A 19,375-nucleotide genomic window follows, 5' to 3' on the forward strand; every position below is an offset into this window, starting at 1 on the left:
AAATTGTTAGGCTTTAAGTAACTAACTACACAAGTACAGTTTCTTGACATTCCTGTGCGGTGTCATTAGTCGGTAGTCCAAAAAGGAAACCCGCTGATACAAAGAGGGCAAGAACAGGAAAATAAAATAAAACAATAGATTTAAAATAATAAAATCATTTTTGTGCACCATAATTTCTGAGAAAATCCCAAAAAAAAAATAACAGTTGAATTTGAAAATTCTAAATCAGAAATTACTATAAAAATGTGTTATCATTTACTTTTCAAGCATAGTCATTTGTTTTTATAAATGTAATAACCACTACTAATTTGAAATTTTAAAATTTAACAATCATTTTTTTTGGATTTTCTCATGATTCTTTCCTTTGGCAAATAAAGCAACTTAAACTCAAACAAATAAAAAACATGTAATATGAACTTAATTCAACAATAATACATTTTTATTATGTATTATGTTTTAAATCAATAATTAATTGTCCTTTTCTTGGAGGAAAAAAAGAAAAATGATGGATAAATCCCTTGTTAGAAAATTAATTGGCAAATGGTGCCTATGATTACGGGTTACACAAAGAAAAATAAGTTACACATAAGTGAAGTTAAGTTACAGATAGAGAAGATGATTTGCATAGAATATTATTCTAATACAAGAGACTAGTTTGCATGATAACTTGTATAAAGAGAAGATGGACTGTACACAAAGAATATTCATTTACACAAAGAGAAGATGTGACACAAGAAAATATACTTGCACACAATGAAAGATAGATTATACATGAAGGAAGTTAAGTTGCACACTGAGAAAGTTTAATTGCACAAAGTCTCCAGGTACCATTTACTAATTAAATTTTCAATAAGGAATTTATCCCTAATTTTTTTTAAAAAAAAAAGCTAGTGAAACGAGGCCCTCTGTAACGCGACATAAAACTCCTTTTTAAAATTTCATAAACCTAAATTCAAACTAAACTAAATGAGAAATATGATAAATGAAACGAAATCGACTAAAGTATTGTACTATAAAGAAGAATTGAATTAGATGAATTATATCAATATTTGAACTTCTTGTATATATAAAATTGTATATATAAACCAAAAAAAGGAGGTGGTATCCGTGGCTACTGATGTTTTACCAGTTTGTCTGTCCCCAATAATTAATTCTCAGTGACCACGCCCTATAGGGATCATCGAATCAATAGCAATAAGTCTTGTTTGAAGAGGCTCATATACGGAACGTCTCGATGTAATACTGGGAGCGGGATATTCAATTAACCAAGATTCAGAAGCTGAAATTTCTTTTCAACCGCCAATAGGTTTAGCCAGGGCACTCCTATTCACAATGCAAGTGACTTTTGAAAGGATTTTTTATCCACAACACAAGTCATTTATAAAATCATTAATATTTGTCTACTAATTTTGTCTTTATAATTAATATTTAAACGTGACTCTTTATACTTTCTCTCTTGTGCAAAATCTCATTTAATATGAGTATAGTTAAAAAATTATAATTTAAAATAGATTTAATGAGTTATTTGTGATTTCTTATTTTCAAAATTAATTTGAAGTCACTTAGATTATTATTTACAATCGAGAATGGAGTGACAATAGTTAAGCCAAAGAAAAAAAATTAATCGCAACACAAGGACAGTGACGCCGTTTAATGAAGCCGTCAAGTCAACAGAAGCAACGGCCATCTTCTGTGCAAGACCGGTAACGGAGGACTGGACGTTACCTTCCATGAGCAAGAATCACCTGAAGTCAAGAGCAGTCAAAGACACAGATACCCTCCCACTCGTTGCTTTAAAGCAATCTCTCTCTCTCTCTCTCAAATCTGTGCCGCTTCGCGAAATCCCAAGCACGTTTGCGTTTGTTTCAGACACTACAAAACGCGACCTTTAACTGTTCCTTACTTTACTCTCTGCCGGAGGACCATCCATGGCTGACCGTGAGAGCTCCGGAGCTCTCATAGACGGTAACTCTGAACTGCCCGAAGAAAACGAATCAGCAGAAGAAGAAGAAAAAGAAGGAAAGAGAGAGGAACTAAATCGAGTCTCTGAAGCACAGCCTGGCGAGTCTCAGCAAGGCGACTTGCAGAATTCTGAACTTTCCCGGCAAGCAGAGCCACCGGGGCCTGATTCGGAAACCCTAGCTGTGCCCACTTCGCTTGAGCTGGAAGAAAAAGATCAGAATGCCGGTAAGCTTGACTGTTGGTAATTGTCCTTTTTGCCGAAATGAGAAATTCTTTTGCTTTAGTTTTTTTCTTCATTTCTAACGGCTTTTTGAGAAGGTAATGAGTTGCGTCGTTTGCCCTGCAGATACCTCTACTACGCAGGAGGCTGTGAAAGGCCAAAATAAGGTCAGAACATTTATACTTGATGTATTTTGAGTCATGAGTATTGTATCTAGTTTGGTGTTATCGTTTAGATTGTGAGTTTCGTGTCTTTGAGCTAGAATTTTTGAATTCTTCGTGTCCAGAAGTGAGTTCATAGTGTAGTGCCCGGCTGGAGGTGGAAAAGAAAAGCTCCATCTTAAGAGTTCGTTAGCAAGATTTCTGCGTGAGCGCAAATGTTAGAAGCAACGAATGTTGTGTGATAGTTACATGTTTGCTTTGTTCGCCCCCTTGAATTCTTTAACAGAAAGAGATTCCAGAAGTCGTACCAGGAGGAACTAAGTAATTGACGAATTCTGCTTGGCTTATGGCTTGTGTATTTGTTCACTGAGCTTTGGTATATTTCTCTGTTTTATACACACAAGCGTTTGTGGGCATCTACAGTTTAGAACTCGCGAATTGCGTATAAGTTTTTATCTATCAATATAAAGAGTGGGTGTTCACCTTTTCGTTAACTTTATTTTATTTTCCCTTTTCTTAGGTTGACGAGATTGAAGCTGTAAATGCGTAGTTTGAGAACAAACCAGATAAACTAGATTAGAGCAATTGAATGATCACTTTAAGTTCTACCACTGGTTTAGGACTTGGAAAACCTGTCTTCTTGAAGAATCATTGTTGGCTCTTTCATGAATTACCTTTTCTTTGTTTTGCTTGATGTCATTTTGGTCCCTTATTTATTTGTTTAAATTTAGTTTCTCTGTGCGTGTGTCTTGCAATTTGGTCACTTAACTCTCAATCTGTTTCAGATTCATCCCTTAATTTTTATTGTTTGAAAATGGCCCCTTAATCTTTTCCCTCTCAATGTTTCTAAATCAACCCTCATCTCTTAACTTTCTTTCGTGTTCAAATCATAAAGGACAAAATTGAAAGTTAAGGGACCAAAAGTGATGGCGAACCCTTTGTCTGTTCAAAATGTAAGTAGATGCTGAGAAACTTACCATAAGCTTGAAAGTTTGTTCAAATCACCTCTCTAGGAAGGCTGATCTGCAGACCCTAAAATGATGTTATAAAAAGCTCTAGAGAAGCAGACAGACGCCAATTGAAAGGCTTTTGTCGCATATTACATGAAAGTGAGTCTATTGTGCTTGTTCTTCTTATAAGAGATGGTCCATGTCTCTGGTGCTTACTTGGAGCTGTCTTTCTGAATATGAAGAACTACTTATTTTATTTAATTATGTGGTAGAAGTTTAGACCTGAATCTTTGTGACTTCTTAACAACGTTGTTGAGGAGTCTAAGAACACTTCCCCTGTAATTTGGGCTTGTGGTTAGCATTGCATGATACATTTCAATTCTGTCAGCTTATGTACTGATAAAGTGTCTACCCGAGGTTCATTCAATAGTCAGAAATCTGTTGTCTCGTAATAATCAATTTGCTTAATTTGGGTACGTCTTAAGTCGGTCAACATGCGTTATGACCTCAACTCTATTATCTTATGCACTGATAAAGTGTCTATCCGAGCTTCATTTAGTAGTCAGAAATCTTTCGTCTCTTAAGAATCAATATGCCTAATTTGGGTGCGTCTGAAGTTAGTAAACATATATTTATGATGGGTCCAGGCTTATGCTTTGGTTTCTGCATTGGTTTACGGACAATACCAGCATTAGAACTCTGCATTTTCTTTGCAGCCCACTTATTTCTTAAGTTATAAAAGTAGGCCTTTTCATGAGTTAACCTTTCTCAGGAGCCAGTTGGACCTTCTGACAAGGAACTTACTGAAAGAAAATCAGTCCAGACAACTCAAACACAGATAGAAAATCAACCTCAGGTGTCGGTGTGTTCAAGTGCATTGTCTGAACTGTCACCAACATCCGTAACACAATCTTTATCATCTGCTCCTAGTCCAGCTTTACCAGAACAAAGACAATCTTCTCCAAATGTTAATAATGCAAATATGCTGGAAGTATACAAGAAAAAGCCTTCTCGCCGCAATACCTTGTCTCCTGTTTCTGTTGTGAGGGCATCCTCATCTGATGGATACAATTGGCGGAAGTATGGCCAGAAGCAAGTTAAAAGTCCTACAGGTTCTCGAAGCTATTACAGGTGTACTCATTCAGAATGTTGTGCTAAGAAGATTGAGTGCTGTGACCATTCAGGCCATGTTTTAGAGGTTGTATATAAAAGTCAACACAGCCATGATCCACCACGGAAGACTAACCCCAGTAGAGAAAGTAAGTTTGCATCATCCAAACAGCCTAATGTGGAGAACATTGTTCTAGAGAAGCCCATCAGAGTGCTGAATGATCCAAATCCGTGCCCTTCTTCAAAGGAACCTCCACAAGAAGCACCATGCAGTGCTGATAGGAAAAGACTAAACTCATGTGATCAAAGTGATAATGGTAAAGTTGTCTTGAAGGATGAGCATGTTATTGAGACAGAGCCCAAAAAAAGGCAAGTTGATGTATGGATTTACTTTCTCTGAAGACAAAAAAATAGTGCATGATATATTTTTCATTTCATTTTGGAAGGATTTAGTAGTAAGTGGCCTAATTTCTCTCTTCAAATTTGATAATCAGAGTGAAGAAAGGTGACGGTACATGCCTGGATTCTCCAGTAAAACCTGGAAAGAAACAGAAGTTTGTCGTACATGCAGCAGGAGATGTGGGGATATCGGGTGATGGATACCGATGGCGCAAGTATGGACAGAAAATGGTGAAGGGGAACCCTCATCCTAGGTGCATGCCTAAAACTTTCTGGCTTTCTACACGCACATGATTTGATTATCAGCTACTAGGTAGAATAATATGTTTAAGTTGAATCAGTACTTATCATCAATTAAGAGAGACCCATTTCTCTGATTTTCTGTTTCCAAGCTTTGTTGCTGCTTCCATTAAGGGGAATATAAGAAAAAAGCAATATACAGTTAAATCCCAAGCTGATGGCGCATATGAAGCTTATTTTTATCATATTTCTTTCAGCAGAAAAGTAAATATAAATGGTAGAGAGATTGGTAAGTAATTAGATGATAATAGATGTTGAAATGGCAATGTCATTAGTTCTCCATGAAGACCCTAAGTCTGACAGCACTAAAATGGGGTTGGAAATATGAATAGCAGCGGAAATTGAGTTTTCTGCATAAAAAAGTCTATGGTAGCCATATTTGCCATGGTTTCGCGATGCAGTGATTAAATCCATTATATTCTTCAACATAAAGAATTTAAGTGATTGTTTTCTTTCTTTTTTTTTTTTTTTGGGGGGGGGGTGTTCTGTTGAAGAACAATTTGGACTTCGTGTTGATCCCATTCTTCTGTGCTTGTTGAGGTGGTGGCATTGATGCCAAAGAAATATTCATACACTAGGAACCTACCATCTTGGTGCCTGTACTATAATGAACTTGGTGCACTCAATTTTCCATGTTAGGGATGGTGCAATTGAGAGGTCTACAAGGAGATTCAGCTAAAGAGGAAAAAAAGAGAGAAATGTTGATGCCTCGCCAAAATGAAAACTCCTAGTTCCACTGAAGTCAAGGTTGGAATGGTGCACAATAGAGGGAGAGGTATTGCGATTACAATTTTCAAGTAAAGTGAGAGTGACAGATGGTGAGAGAGATTACAGAGAGGACTGAATGAGGTAGATATTGTCTGAGATCAAGATTGAGTGCTTGACACGTGAGAGCGAAGAGAAAAGTCTGGAGAAAATGGTTTTAGAAAGAAGCAATGTGGTTGGCCAAAAAAAGATGAAGAAGAAATGTGAAATTAATCCCTGTAGGGAGAAACGATATTTCTAAGAGATCAAGAACTATGCGAGTTCCCTCTAGTAATAATAATTAGTATTGCAATCAATTTAAATCTATTTCAGCTGTTAGATGAAAGTTTGCTTTTCTGTGGATGTCAGATGAAACTTCAATCTTCTAGGCATAATGTAGAAGCTTGAAATCAGAGCATGGCTGACTGGTTTCAAAAATACTTATAGCACCTAACCCTTCACTAATACATAGCCAAATATCTTTTGAAAAACCGAGTAATACTAGACAGTCTCTAACAAATGAAATCTTTACATAAGTTGAATTTTTAGAACAAAAACGCAAACAGATATACGGTGGAATCAATTTTCAAAATTTCTTACTTGTGCAGCTGCTCACAACCTTCCAATCACTGTTGAGTGTTGGTTACATTATTAGACACTGGATCAGATTTATCACTAGGTCCTCCAATGTTGATGTAGAATTCTTCTATTTTCCATTCCGTATGTGAAAGATGCATCTGCTTCTCTTTTGATAGAACTATATGTTACTCGATACTATTAACTAATGCTGATTTGAGCATTGCGGGCCGAAATAGGAGATAGCTTTTCCATTAATAAGATTTGAATCCTTGCCCTTGCTGAAGGGATATTGAGTACCGGTACTTCTTTTTTTTTTTTTTTTTCACTCCCCACTGTTATTGTAAAATTGGAAAACATGCCTTCAACCACTTTAAATGAACATAGAAGTAAGCCAAAGCATCAACCAAATAGTGATTATATTTTTCTTCTATGAAAATTTTTGTGAACAAAAACTTCTATATGGAGCATGCTTTAAATAAGTTTACTCAAAATAGGCATCGCCCATTGGTTGAGAAATGGGAAACACTAGCATCTTGTTGGATCAAATTGAAGTCAAATGGTTTGGTCTTTGGCCAAGAGAAGGAGTGAGATGCGGGGACCTCTAGAGAGACCACAAAGGGAAATGGTTGACCTTGACTTGTGCTTTATTTTATCATCTATATGTGGTTGCCACAGTGTTTTAAGGTCTGTGTAGAGAAATCAATTTCGAATAAACTGAGTGCTTTATTTTATTTCTCGCCTGCCAGGAATGTAATAAGAAAACAGGTGTCTTTAAACTCACCTTAGCTATTTAATATGTTTCAGTATAAAGTTCTATGGTTGTAACTGTTTTAATTTTAAAACCGGCTTTAGCTTTGCTTGAAATATCAAACATGCACCTGTCTTGATGCATTTTATTGTATCTCTCGTGGTGCAACAACCAACAAATCATGATAGAAGCATTTTAGGCAGCTTCTGGAATACTAATTCTATCTTTCGGTGTGCTTAGATTGTACTTGTTCTTCATATTTATGGGTTTTGAAGGCATGCATCCTATAAGAGGAATAATAGGGAGATGGAACATCTAGTGTACAATTACGTTGCATATATATAATGTGCCATTGTTTCCTTCCCTTCTTTTTAGTGGCCTATAATTGTCTTCCATTTCTTCTGATGAACAGTTTGAATTTTCAGAAACTACTACAGATGCACTTCAGCAGGATGTCCTGTGCGTAAGCACATTGAGACTGCTGTCGATAACTCTAATGCTGTAATCATTACATACAAGGGAGTTCATGACCATGACATGCCGGTGCCTAAGAAACGGCATGGCCCACTAAGTGCTCCTCTTGTGGCTGCAGCAGCACCTGTTTCAATGAACAATTCACAGCAATTCAAGAAAACAGACAAACTGCAGAAGCAAAAATCTTCCACGCAGTGGTCGGTGGACACCGAAGGCGAATTAACCGGGGAAGCCTTGGAACTCGGGGGTGAGAAAGCAATGGAATCGGCTCGAACTCTCTTGAGCATTGGTTTTGAAATAAAGCCTTGCTAAAAGATACTTTCAGAAAATCCTGCAGTTGTATCTGTATAAATTAATTGGCAGGTATTGTGTATTTTTCCCGCTTACCAATTTTCACCCCTTTGTAGTTTTTCTTTCCACGTAGTGTTTCGGTGGGAACAATTTGTTAATATTTGGTCGTACAACCTTTCAACTTGGCTTAATGAGTTTGGTAGTGTTGGAATGAATATAGGGTTGATTGGCACCATTGTTCCCATTGAAGGTCAGAATAGTAGAATTAACGACTTCCACACAAATGCTTCGAAATATAGTTGATGGCAGGTTGCATCTGTCAGCATTTAACATAAAGTCAAACTAGAGTTAACAATCGATGTTAATGTCTGTTAATCTGATGTTAAAGTCTGTTGACATTTGAAGGACATTACTCTAATGAACAGCTTATGATGACCATTATTCTGTGCAAAATGGTTTTTGATTATTTTTATTTTTAGTTAATACCACGAGGCAAAAAATTTTTAGTTGCATTTAGTGTTTTTTCCCCGAAGGAATGTGATAATTTCGTGTGGACTTTTGGAACGAGTCTTAACAAGACTGTTTCTCAAGCATTCCATCATGGAAAATGACCCTTTTGGGAAGAAATATTGACAATTATGAACCGTTTTCAACTAAAATTTCATATTGTTAATTGAGGGGTAATTAATATCCTCAACTATTGTTATATTGCAAGATTTCGAAGGGTCATTTTTCCTTGGATTATTAGACAATGCGTCAACATAGCCTCTTTTCAAATCATAATAACGGGCGCCCAATGGGGATATTTCTTCTGCGGGGTGCTTGGCACATCCCATAAGTATTTTTAAAAATACTTTCACAAAATCAAGATAATTTTTATCACGTATTTACTTTGTATATCATAAAATCATTTTTAAAATTATGATTTTGATTCTGTCTAAACAACCCTACAATAGAGACTCTCACACCTGCATATGGATTTCCATGAATTATATCGTCAATGCAATACACATACACCAAGAGATATAATTGTATTTCTTATAATTGAAATTTATATTTAGAGAAAATCACCAAAAAAGACATTGGAATAGAAAAATGGCAAACAGAGATCCGTTACAATATTAGTAGTATTGGTCTTGACAATAATTAACAAGTAAATGATAGCAATTTTTGAGAACAAGTTGTTGTATGTAATTTTTTAATTTTTAAGATTTTTTTTTTACGATTTTTTCTGTTTATTCAATTTTTTTTTTTGGGGAAGCTTACAATAAAACCAGACATAAGACTTCTGTCGCCGTATCCTTAAGACATCATTTATGAAGACTTCATTTTTATTTTTTACCTGCATCTTTATTTTTTGTCATTAAAAGAACTTGGACTCTTGCATATGATAATATTTCTTACCTCCTTTCTATTATCTAAGAGCTTAGATAACACTAGAATATGTACATTTCATTTAGATGATTCTACCCGTAGCAGAGTTATGACGATAAATACCTATTTTACTCATGTAAAGCTTGATGTCAAATTATTTATTATCATGGAAGAATACAATTTTAGCATATGGGATAGGGTTCATAAAATAAAAGTTTAACTCCAACCTGAAGTCAAATCAAGTAAAGGCAATTGCAATCACCCAATGCATGTGGTAAGTGGGAATAAGAGGCATTAGTATTGACCAAGCACCATAATTATTTGTCAGGCGCCTTATAATTTACTAACAACAACACGGGAGATTGTAAGTTCAATTCCACTTATAACATTAAGCTATTATCGCTTGTTTTTCTACTTAAAAGGCATTTAATTGCCTGTGTGGTTTACAATACAATAAACAACCAGAATCTTCATAAAAGGTTATATTTTAGTACTCTTTTTTCTTATATAAGTTTTTTTTCCCTCACCAAAGAAAATATATTTTCATTAATATAGAAACAAAGAAACAAGAAAAAAAAAAAGCCCAATAAGGGGTCCAACAAAAGGGCCGAAAAACTAAAAGCCCATAAACAGCACAAACCCTAACCCTAACAACAAAACAAACCAAAAGGAGTAGCCATTGTCAAGTTCACTTAAGAGTCCCACCGTCTTGTTGTTGGAATCTAGGGGCACGAAAACTTCATCATTGGCATTGATGCTAAAGCAGAGGGTGGTGGTTTGGAAAACCCATCCCGAAGAACCCATCCTTCTTGTAGGCCAGAGAACAAGCAAAGATGGTTGTGAAGCAAACACGGAAAAACCCATAGAAACTAGAACATTGATAGCCACTAGCAACAATGAACGGCATTAGAGGAGGAAGAGAAGTCACCTTTGACAACCCACTGGTTACCACCGCTTGATGAAACTCATACCTTTCATCAACATCTTGGATTTGCCACTACCAAACAACACCAAGGACTGTCATAGAGTATTTGGCAACTGAAGCAAAGACGATCGTCGACTAAAACCCTCCCCCCCAGAATGCAAATCCAAGCCATCAAGTCTAGGTTAGAACTATTACCTTTCATCCTAACATCAAAAAAGGGGATGCCACAAGCAAAAACCACATATTTGATAATAGCCGAAGAAACAAAACATACCGCCACTAAAACCCTATCAACACACAATGACATCCAAGAGATGGACGTCCCCTTTCCCGATGAAGAACATCGAGGAAGGAGATGTCATAATGGCCGCTCGCCCAAAAACGAGGAAAGGGATGCTCTCACCGCTCAAGAGGTTTCTGGAGAGGGGAGAGAGAGAAGCTCGCCCCTTATAATATTAAAGTAAAACTTCAACTAAATAGGGAGGAGTATAATCTATAACCCTAAAAGACAAGTAGATAAATTTATTGAAATTTGGGGAAATTGACCAAATGAATGAAATGGTGGAAATATTTGGTTAGAAAGACCAAATGATGAAGGCCCTTGAAGGTTCAGCGATGATATGCAATCCGGTTTTAAAAGAGCTACGTGAACATGTGAGTTTCATGAAAATATAAAGTGACATGCAAGAATTTGTAATGCACCTTTAAAAATTGATTACCCCCACTAAGTATTTCATTTTTTTGGTCCTTCTGCCCAGTTTTTTCCTGCAATTTTTATTCATCGTTTTTATATTTAAATTTTATTAAAATATGTGAAAAAATATTTTTTAGAAAATAAAAAAGCCGTATGAAATCCGATGATTGAATTTTTTTTATTTTCAATATCTCTTACCAATTTTTTTTAATCAAAAGTGAAAGTCAATAGAAATGCCAAAAGACCCTAGTTTCCCTTCACAATCTCCCCCTCACCCATAGAAGGTGGTTGGTCTAGGATACAAAACGTGCTCCTTATGGAATGCGAAAGTTTAGCTAACTGATCACTAATAAGAATTTGTTTCCTAGTGATATGTACCGAAATAACTGCCCACTCCCTATAGAATAAAAGCCTAGCATCGTCAACTACGTCTTTAAACATGTAATTCTCATCACAGTTTCTATAAAACAAAGATCTGGCTTCTACACAATCAGTATAAATCACAATCTTCTTATAGCCTCTGCTCTAACAAAGTTGCAGCCCATGAATCATGCCAAGAAGCTCTACAACAGCTGGTGGTACAGATATAATCTTACAGCTAAATCCCCCAATCCACTATCCTTGACTGTTCCAAGCACCACCACCACAACCACTTCTTCCATCTTGCAAGATTGATCCATCCAATTCCAATTTGATAAAGTCATCTTGGAAATGGTTGTTACAATCTTTTACATAGTGAGTGGTAGAGTAGAACTTACCAATTTTATATCACATATGAATGATTATTATAATACTAATTCCGGTTCTTAATATAAGACCTTATTTGATTTTTATTTTAGTCATAAATATAAGATCCCAATCCACTTTGTCTCTAATATTTATGTATTTTATTCCAAGGTAATCTTTTTAATAATGGTAGTTTTAGCTAACATACTTGATTAGCAAATATATTTTAAGAAATACAACACCTATTTATTACAAATAACTAACTTAACTTATTTTTCTAATATCCTCAAATTAGTCAACTAGCTCTTATAATTAGGACCAGAGGTAGTATTTAAAAAAATTGATGATTAAAAATATACGTTAAAAATATGATACTCCTCTAGTCCTTAATATAGGACCCAATTGTTGAGTTGGTTTTGGTCCTAAATATAAAACCCATTTATCATATTTATCAATTTTCTCTAAATTACCCCTATGGATACTCTCTCAACCATAATTAAGTAGAAGAGGAAGAGGGAGTATTAAGAAAGATGATTATGGTATTTTAAGAAAAACGTGTCACATTTCTTATAATTAACTAACTTACCTAACTTCCTTAATCTAATTAAATTAATTAAATGAGTCTTATATTAAAGACCGGAAGAGTATCTTAAAGTGAAATCAGATTTTTTTAAAAAAAAATTAAAAGGCTTTGTAATTTAACCTAGTGGCATTGATGCCTCCCTCCAAGTAGGACGTTGCCACTTTAATTTTGTTTGCAATTCCAGGTGGTCAGTGTCCTTTCATTAACAGAAGATTTTTTTTAAAAAAAAAAATTCATTCAGTTTTGTAATATATAAATTTCATAACGATGAATTGCTTATATTCCACCAAAGATTTAAAGGAGCATAATTGGAAAAAAGTGGAAGAAAACAACGCAAAAAACGACAAGGAAAGTACCGGACGTAGCCGGTAAAATTGCAGTGCAAGAACCGGATTTCCGGGTAAAGCTTAATCTTGTCACTGTCCCACCTCCAAGTCCCGACCTTTCCTTGCTTCTTGATTCTCTCTCTCCGTCTCCTCCACTGTTTGCCAATTAAACTTAGTTTATTACATCAAATCCACTTCGAAAATCAAGTATTTAAGTTGGAACATCAAAGATCAAACCCATAGCAGTTCACAATACCAGTCAATTGTAGGAAGACAACGTTTTCCTTGCATTTTCTGGGAAACTTTCTCTGCTAATTTCTGGGGAGAAAAAGCTTGCTGGCTCCGAAGGAATGTGTCAGCTTTTTCTCCATGTGGGGCGACTGATAAAAAAGAAATAATACGCGGCACAGTTCGAACACCCGTATTTTCTTTCTTTTTGAGGTTGCAGAGTGCTCTCGTTTTCCGCAATGCAGTATGGAATCTCAGAGTTTCGAGGCTCTCGGAAGCTCATTTTGAAAGTTATCGGGAATATAGATGGAATGCTGCGCTTTTTTAGCCCATTTAAACCCTAACTTTGGTCAAAAAGGTGAACCCATTTTGGCTTCGATCATGCTATAGTCCTGTACCCTATTGGCTTCGACCTTCGAGTTTTCCATGTTTGGGCTGTGTGAAAATTTGGGTATGAGAAGAACGAGGTCCGGGGGCTTTATTGTCTGTTAATTTACAGGTTCTGGGTGGCTGTGAGCGTGTCTTTGAGTGATTTGAGAACTTTGACTGATTCCCACGTAGCTGAGATTACAGTCAGCGTTTTGGAGGTGAGAATCTAAGATCTGTGTTTGGAGTGTTCGAGAGTTCAACTCCTGTAAAAATGAGGGTTTCATTGAATTTCATAGGCTGCTGATAAATATTAGGGCTTAAAAGCCCACTGGTGGTGGTTGGTTAGATTGGAATATTTTGGTGATTGTTTAGTGAGTTCCAAGACCCAGATCAATGTCTGGAGCTCCAAGATTGAGGTCTATGAATGTTGGTGATTCAGAAACAAGGCCTGTGCTTGGACCTGCTGGGAACAAATCTGGATCATATAGTTTGAGGAAGCCAACTTCAAAGCCACTGAGGAATGCTGATAAATTGCGGGAGGAGATTGTATCAGCCAAAGAGAAGAAGTCTCGTCAATTTTCTACCACTGTCACTTCCTCTCAGTCGCATCCTTCAAGTGTTGCTTCAGTACTCCGCCGGCATGAGCAGTTACTGCATTGCAATTTGTCCTTGAACGCCTCGTGTTCATCTGACGCCTCCACAGATTCATTTCATAGTCGAGCATCTACTGGCAGATTAGTTCGGTCATATAGTCTAGGAAGTAGAAGGAAGCCGAATGTGACAAAGCCAAGAAATGTTGCTTCTGACTGTCTTTTAGAATCTCCTCCTCCTCCTGATGGTTCACAGTCCAAGAAGAGGTGTGCCTGGGTGACTCCAAATACTGGTTTGTTCTTCTCTTTAACTATTCCTGAATTCATGAGACATTTATTACTGAATACTGATTTTGGAACTGACATGGGCTATAATTGATATTATCTAAAAAGGACTTGGTGGACATATCTGTGATTCTGTATGTGGCTCCATAGATTGAAGTTACAATCAGGAATATCTGTAGTTGATTTCAAATTCATCTAGAGCTCATATTGCTATTTTACGATCATTTTTAGAGTTGAAGATATGTTCCGCTTGCTGAAAGTTGATATTGTAGATTAAACAATTTGGATTCATTTGATTGATAACGGTGATTGTGTTCTTTTCCCTGTAAGTGGTCAAATGGACTTCAGTTTTCTGATGCTTGGTTGCTTCTATAAAATATTCGAGTCCCTATTAATATTTACTTTTCTTCCCCATGGATTTCATTTTGATATTTTGAAGAGATGAAATGGAATATATCGTTATGAGTTATTAGTAAAGAAATGGCATGAACCTGAAGTATTGCTGGCTGTAGAGCTCTGAGTGGGCTTCATAGCAAGATGCCAGGCTTGACCTTTCCCAGAAAGTCTTCATAAGATTTATATTGAATTTGATTAGCATTTTTCTCAGATTTGCTTTCTGACTAATTTCAACTGTTGACAATAGAGCCGTGGTATGCTACTTTTCACGATGAAGAATGGGGAGTTCCAGTTCATGATGACAAGTATGTGATGCAGAATTTAATTGTCAAGTCTTTTTAGGGAAAAAGAATATTCTTCCTTAGATAGATGTTAATCTTGACACTTGATTCATGTAGGAAATTATTTGAGCTTCTTGTATTTTCAAGTGCTCTGGGAGAACTCAGTTGGCCAACCATTCTTAGCAAAAGGCATATTTTTAGGTACTACTTCACTAGGAGTCCGATATTGCCTTTTCTTTTCCTTTCAAATCTAAAACTTACTTAAAAGCCTCAAATGTGAACTGGCTGCTGGAAAAACCATTGTCCTCATCCATAGCCTCTTTCCTCATGATTTTGTTTGCAGTATTTTTATTCAAGGTTATTTGCAGGGAAGTTTTCACAGACTTTGACCCGGTTGCTGTCTCAAACATGAATGAGAAGAAAATCGTGGCACCAGGAACCGCGGCAAGCTCTCTACTTTCAGAACTTAAACTGCGTGCTATAATTGAGAATGCACGTCAAATAACAAAGGTAGATTATCATTTTCCCTTGACCTGCTCAACGTTAGCAAAATCAATACACTTGTGGTTGGTTCATAAGTTCTCTACTTAACTCTTGGACCATTACAAGCCAAGAGAATCATCGATCACAAGCTTGATTGTATTCTAATAATGTTACACTAATTACAAACGAAGCCAACTAGTTTGTGTCATGCAAGTTTGATGGCATTTTCTGCACTGCTGCATATATTTTCAACACTGTGCTTGAGTTTGATGTGGGCGTTGTCTTTTTGCGTCATCATTGTGACAGATAACTATTGTGTCTTGAATTCTCTGCGCAATCAATTGAATGACCTAGAATTGTTGTTTTGTGATCATTTGGTTTGCTAGATTCAGTACTAAAGTTAATGGGATGGTGGTGGTCCTGTTCCTTATGGCATGATCTTCTGTGCAGCCTGATCTCTTAGGAATCCCGTTTATGCCATAGCAGTTATAACTAATAACTTGGATTCTTTAACCTGCCATGTTGCTTAGCTGGTTCGTCTTAAGTTAAACCAAAAACATGTAGGCATATCAGAAGTGGACCTCACTAAATGCGCTTAAATATTCATTAATGAGTGATTTAGTCTTCCATTTATGTATAGCTCGGATCTACAACAACAACAACAAAGTCTTATCCTCCTAGGCGGGGTCGGCTACATGGATCGCACGACGCCATTGAGCCCTGTCCAAAGCCAAATCTTTGGATAGATTGTTAATTAAAAGATCTCTCATAGCTCGGATCTACCTACCAAAGAATTTCCCCACCAAAATTCCCATTTGTACCGAACTGCATTAATTGCAGATGGCATCTTTTGTGGATATGATGATAATCATCACAACTAACATTCTGCAGGTTTTTAACTGATGTGCCAGGTAATGGATGAATTTGGATCGTTTGAGAAGTATATTTGGAGCTTTGTGAACCACAAGCCCATAGTGAGCAGATTCAGGTACCCTAGACAGGTTCCTGTGAAAACCCCAAAAGCAGATTTTATCAGCAAAGACATGGTGAGGCGGGGATTCCGCAGTGTGGGCCCGACGGTCGTGTACTCCTTCATGCAGGCTGCTGGGTTAACAAATGACCATCTCATCAGCTGCTTTAGATTCCAGGACTGTGTTATAGCAGCAGCAGCAGCAGAAGGGAAAGAAGAGAATGGCATCATCAATGGCACTAGTAGTACTAATAATAATATTACTGAGCAAAAGGAGACTAACAAGGGGGAGATAGAATCTGATCTGTCCATTGCCATTGATGATTTGCGCTTCACTTCAGAATAATGGCTGCTTATTGATTGTGAGGATGATGATCTATTGGCAGCTCAGCTTATTAACTGATATTAACTGGGTCAGTCCTTATGGCGGTGGGGAATTTGTGTATAAATTTCATGGGGTCCCTCCCTTTAACCTGATGGATTCTTGTATTTTTGCAGAATTGTAGATTGTAGATTATCATTATTATTATTATTACTATTATTGTTATCACGAATGAATTGAATCAAGCTGGTGCCACTGCCGTTGTAGAAAAAGCCTTGTCACATTAATGTACAATTTTTTGTACAGTTGGAATGATCAGTGATAAGAATATTGGTTTAATCTCACTTTCAATCGTTCAAGAAAGTAATTTTCTTTTGATCTATTGTTTCTGTATTCTTCATGGGCTTTTCCTATATAACGAAAAGTATAGTATTACTCCTCCGATCCTTAATATATGACTCAATTATTGAGTTAGTTTTATTCTAAATATAAGATTCATTTATCATATTTATCAATTTTTTTTAGATTATCCTCATGGATGCTTTCTTAACTATAATCAGGTAAAAGAGAGAGATGAGGTATTAAGAAAGATGATCATAATGTTTTAGAGAAAACGTGTTACATCTTTTATAATTAATTAACTAACCTAACTTTCCTAATCTAATCAAATTAGTTAAATAGGTCTTATATTAAGGATTGGAGGAGTACTTTATTTGTATGATCCTTTTTCACAAGGGAAAAAAATTGAAAGTTAAGGCCTAAAAATCGTTAGCATGCATTATTAAGAGTAAAAGGTTTTATATAGCACAGTTTCTTTGAAGACTACAGAAATAAACCAGTATTATTATTAGTGTTTCAAAAGTAATGATGGGATTTTTTTTTTTCCAAAAAAAGTGTTGTAATGATATCTTTGTCCCAACATAATTTTGTAAGATTAAAAATAGAAAATTATACAACTTTTGAAAATAGAAATAATAACTCATCAAAGGAATTTTGAATTTTTATTTTTAAATATTTTTATTAATATAAGGTATTAATTTTCAATTATATTATTGCTGTTGTTATAGGGCACATACAGATACAGTATAATAATAATAATAAATAATAAATATGACAACGATAAATCATAGAGGGCGCGTTTCCTTGTCCTCGTGGACTCCTTTGCTGATAGGCATATTTTGGTTCCACCTACAACACCGACAATAATTATTCCCTTTTTAATTAATTTTTTTTTTTTTTTGGTGGTGACACCACAAGTAGTTGAAAAGCATTGTATCATAACCCCCCTAGTCCCTATTACATGAGTTTTTCTAAAAGAAGTTCTTGATCTTTTTTATAACACTCTTTAATATTTTTAATGAATATTAAATATTTTTTTAATAAATATATATATGTGTGCTCATATTTGATGAGAATACGAGTCGTGAGAGAATAAAAATTAATATACTACTAGAATTTAGTGTTATTAATGATTATGATATTGAGAATCATTTGAATTTTATAACAAATTTAATGCTTTTAATTAATTATATTGATACGTGTGAATTAGTGAGCTTTTATAATAAAGAGCTGAAATATAATTCGGAGAGAATTAGTAGAGAGTAGCCTTCCTTTCCTTTCGTTCTTTTAAGTTGGTTTTTTACCTTCATATAAGTGTTCTATCTTGCCTTGTAAAAAAGAAGAAACAAGTGTATTGCAATTGATGAACCTAAGATCACAACTTTCAATCAAATAAAGGAAATAATATTTAAAATATTTAGAATCATCAAATACTAATAGGCCATGAACATTTTAGCGAGGTTGTAACACTAAACAATTTGGTCATTTTCTCAAATACTACTTCCGATCCTTAATATAAGACCTTATTTAATTTTTATTTTGGTCCTACATATAAGACTCCAATCTACTTTGTCTCTCATATTTATATATTTTTTTTCAAGATAGTCCTTCTAACAATAGTAATTCTAGTCAATACACTTGATTAGTAAGGATATTTTAAGAAAGATAACACCTATTTATTACAAATAACTAACTTAACTTCTTTTCTTAATCTCCTCAAATTAGTCAACTAGCTCTTATAATTAGAACCGGAGGTAATATCATTTTTTGAAAGATGAGCATTGAGGACACCTTTATTTTGGTCACTAGGGGAAAAACTTTAATTTAATTATCATTTCCAATTCTTAATAGAAGAGTTAGGTAACTAATTTAAAAATATTAAAAAAATTAGTTAAATTAGTTATTTATAACAAATGTATGTTGGCGTTCTTAAATGACCCTATTTAATCATATGCATTAGAATCATATTTTGGTGGGAATTCATTACATGGATATTTTGGACAAAAATTATAAATTTGAGAGATGAAGTAATTGAAATCTTATATTTAGGATCAAATTTAACTCCAACTAACTCTTATATTTAAATTTTTTTAACCTGTTTTATATTAAAGATTGGATGTGGTATTGTTTACAAACCAGAGATGAATTTTAAAATTAATTGTAAATTTGTAATACAAGTACAGATCTAGGACCCCTTACGATGTGTTTTTTGGCCTAGGAATAATAACCTTATTTATCAGGAAAAAACTTGTCTTAATTATCCCCATGAAATTTGACGATTAATCTTGTCTACTGACTATTAATACTAATATTAATTTGCTGTGTGAAAAATAAAATTAGTAAAAGGAAATCAGTGTCTCAGTCATATATTTACGAAATTAAACTCAACTAGACAAGCAACATTGTGACCCAAAAAAAGCAAAAGAAGCAGTACAAAAAAGTAATTTAGCCATCAGGGCCTAGTTTGCTTCTTTTTTTTTTATTTGTTTGAGAAAAAGGGCCAAGGCATAGTTAGAAAGGATCGAAGTGCTAAAACCCACTTCTTT

General features: G+C 35.2%; 2 protein-coding genes across 3 annotated transcripts; both read left to right on the top strand.

Moving 5' to 3' along the window:
- Positions 1 to 1,819: 1,819 nt before the first annotated feature.
- Positions 1,820 to 8,170, top strand: LOC114719526 (probable WRKY transcription factor 32). 2 transcript variants are annotated; one of them, XM_028905038.1, is made up of 5 exons: positions 1,820 to 2,187; positions 2,309 to 2,349; positions 4,066 to 4,772; positions 4,898 to 5,056; positions 7,599 to 8,170. In XM_028905038.1, exons 1-5 carry the CDS (start codon positions 1,929 to 1,931, stop codon positions 7,957 to 7,959), a joined length of 1,527 nt encoding a protein of 508 aa, XP_028760871.1. In that variant the 5' UTR covers positions 1,820 to 1,928; the 3' UTR covers positions 7,960 to 8,170. The 2 variants fall into 2 exon arrangements, with proteins under 2 accessions (XP_028760871.1, XP_028760872.1); XM_028905039.1 differs by having other exon boundaries at positions 4,069 to 4,772.
- Positions 8,171 to 12,756: 4,586 nt separating this feature from the next.
- On the top strand, positions 12,757 to 16,834 carry LOC114719527 (probable GMP synthase [glutamine-hydrolyzing]). Its single transcript, XM_028905041.1, has 5 exons — positions 12,757 to 14,046; positions 14,682 to 14,739; positions 14,833 to 14,916; positions 15,084 to 15,225; positions 16,110 to 16,834. Exons 1-5 carry the CDS (start codon positions 13,557 to 13,559, stop codon positions 16,512 to 16,514), a joined length of 1,179 nt encoding a protein of 392 aa, XP_028760874.1. The 5' UTR covers positions 12,757 to 13,556; the 3' UTR covers positions 16,515 to 16,834.
- Positions 16,835 to 19,375: the final 2,541 nt, after the last annotated feature.

This window comes from Neltuma alba, unplaced genomic scaffold, assembly GCF_004799145.2.
Source record: "Neltuma alba isolate B1F8T4 unplaced genomic scaffold, ASM479914v2 tig00011920_pilon, whole genome shotgun sequence".
Lineage (NCBI taxonomy): Eukaryota > Viridiplantae > Streptophyta > Magnoliopsida > Fabales > Fabaceae > Neltuma > Neltuma alba.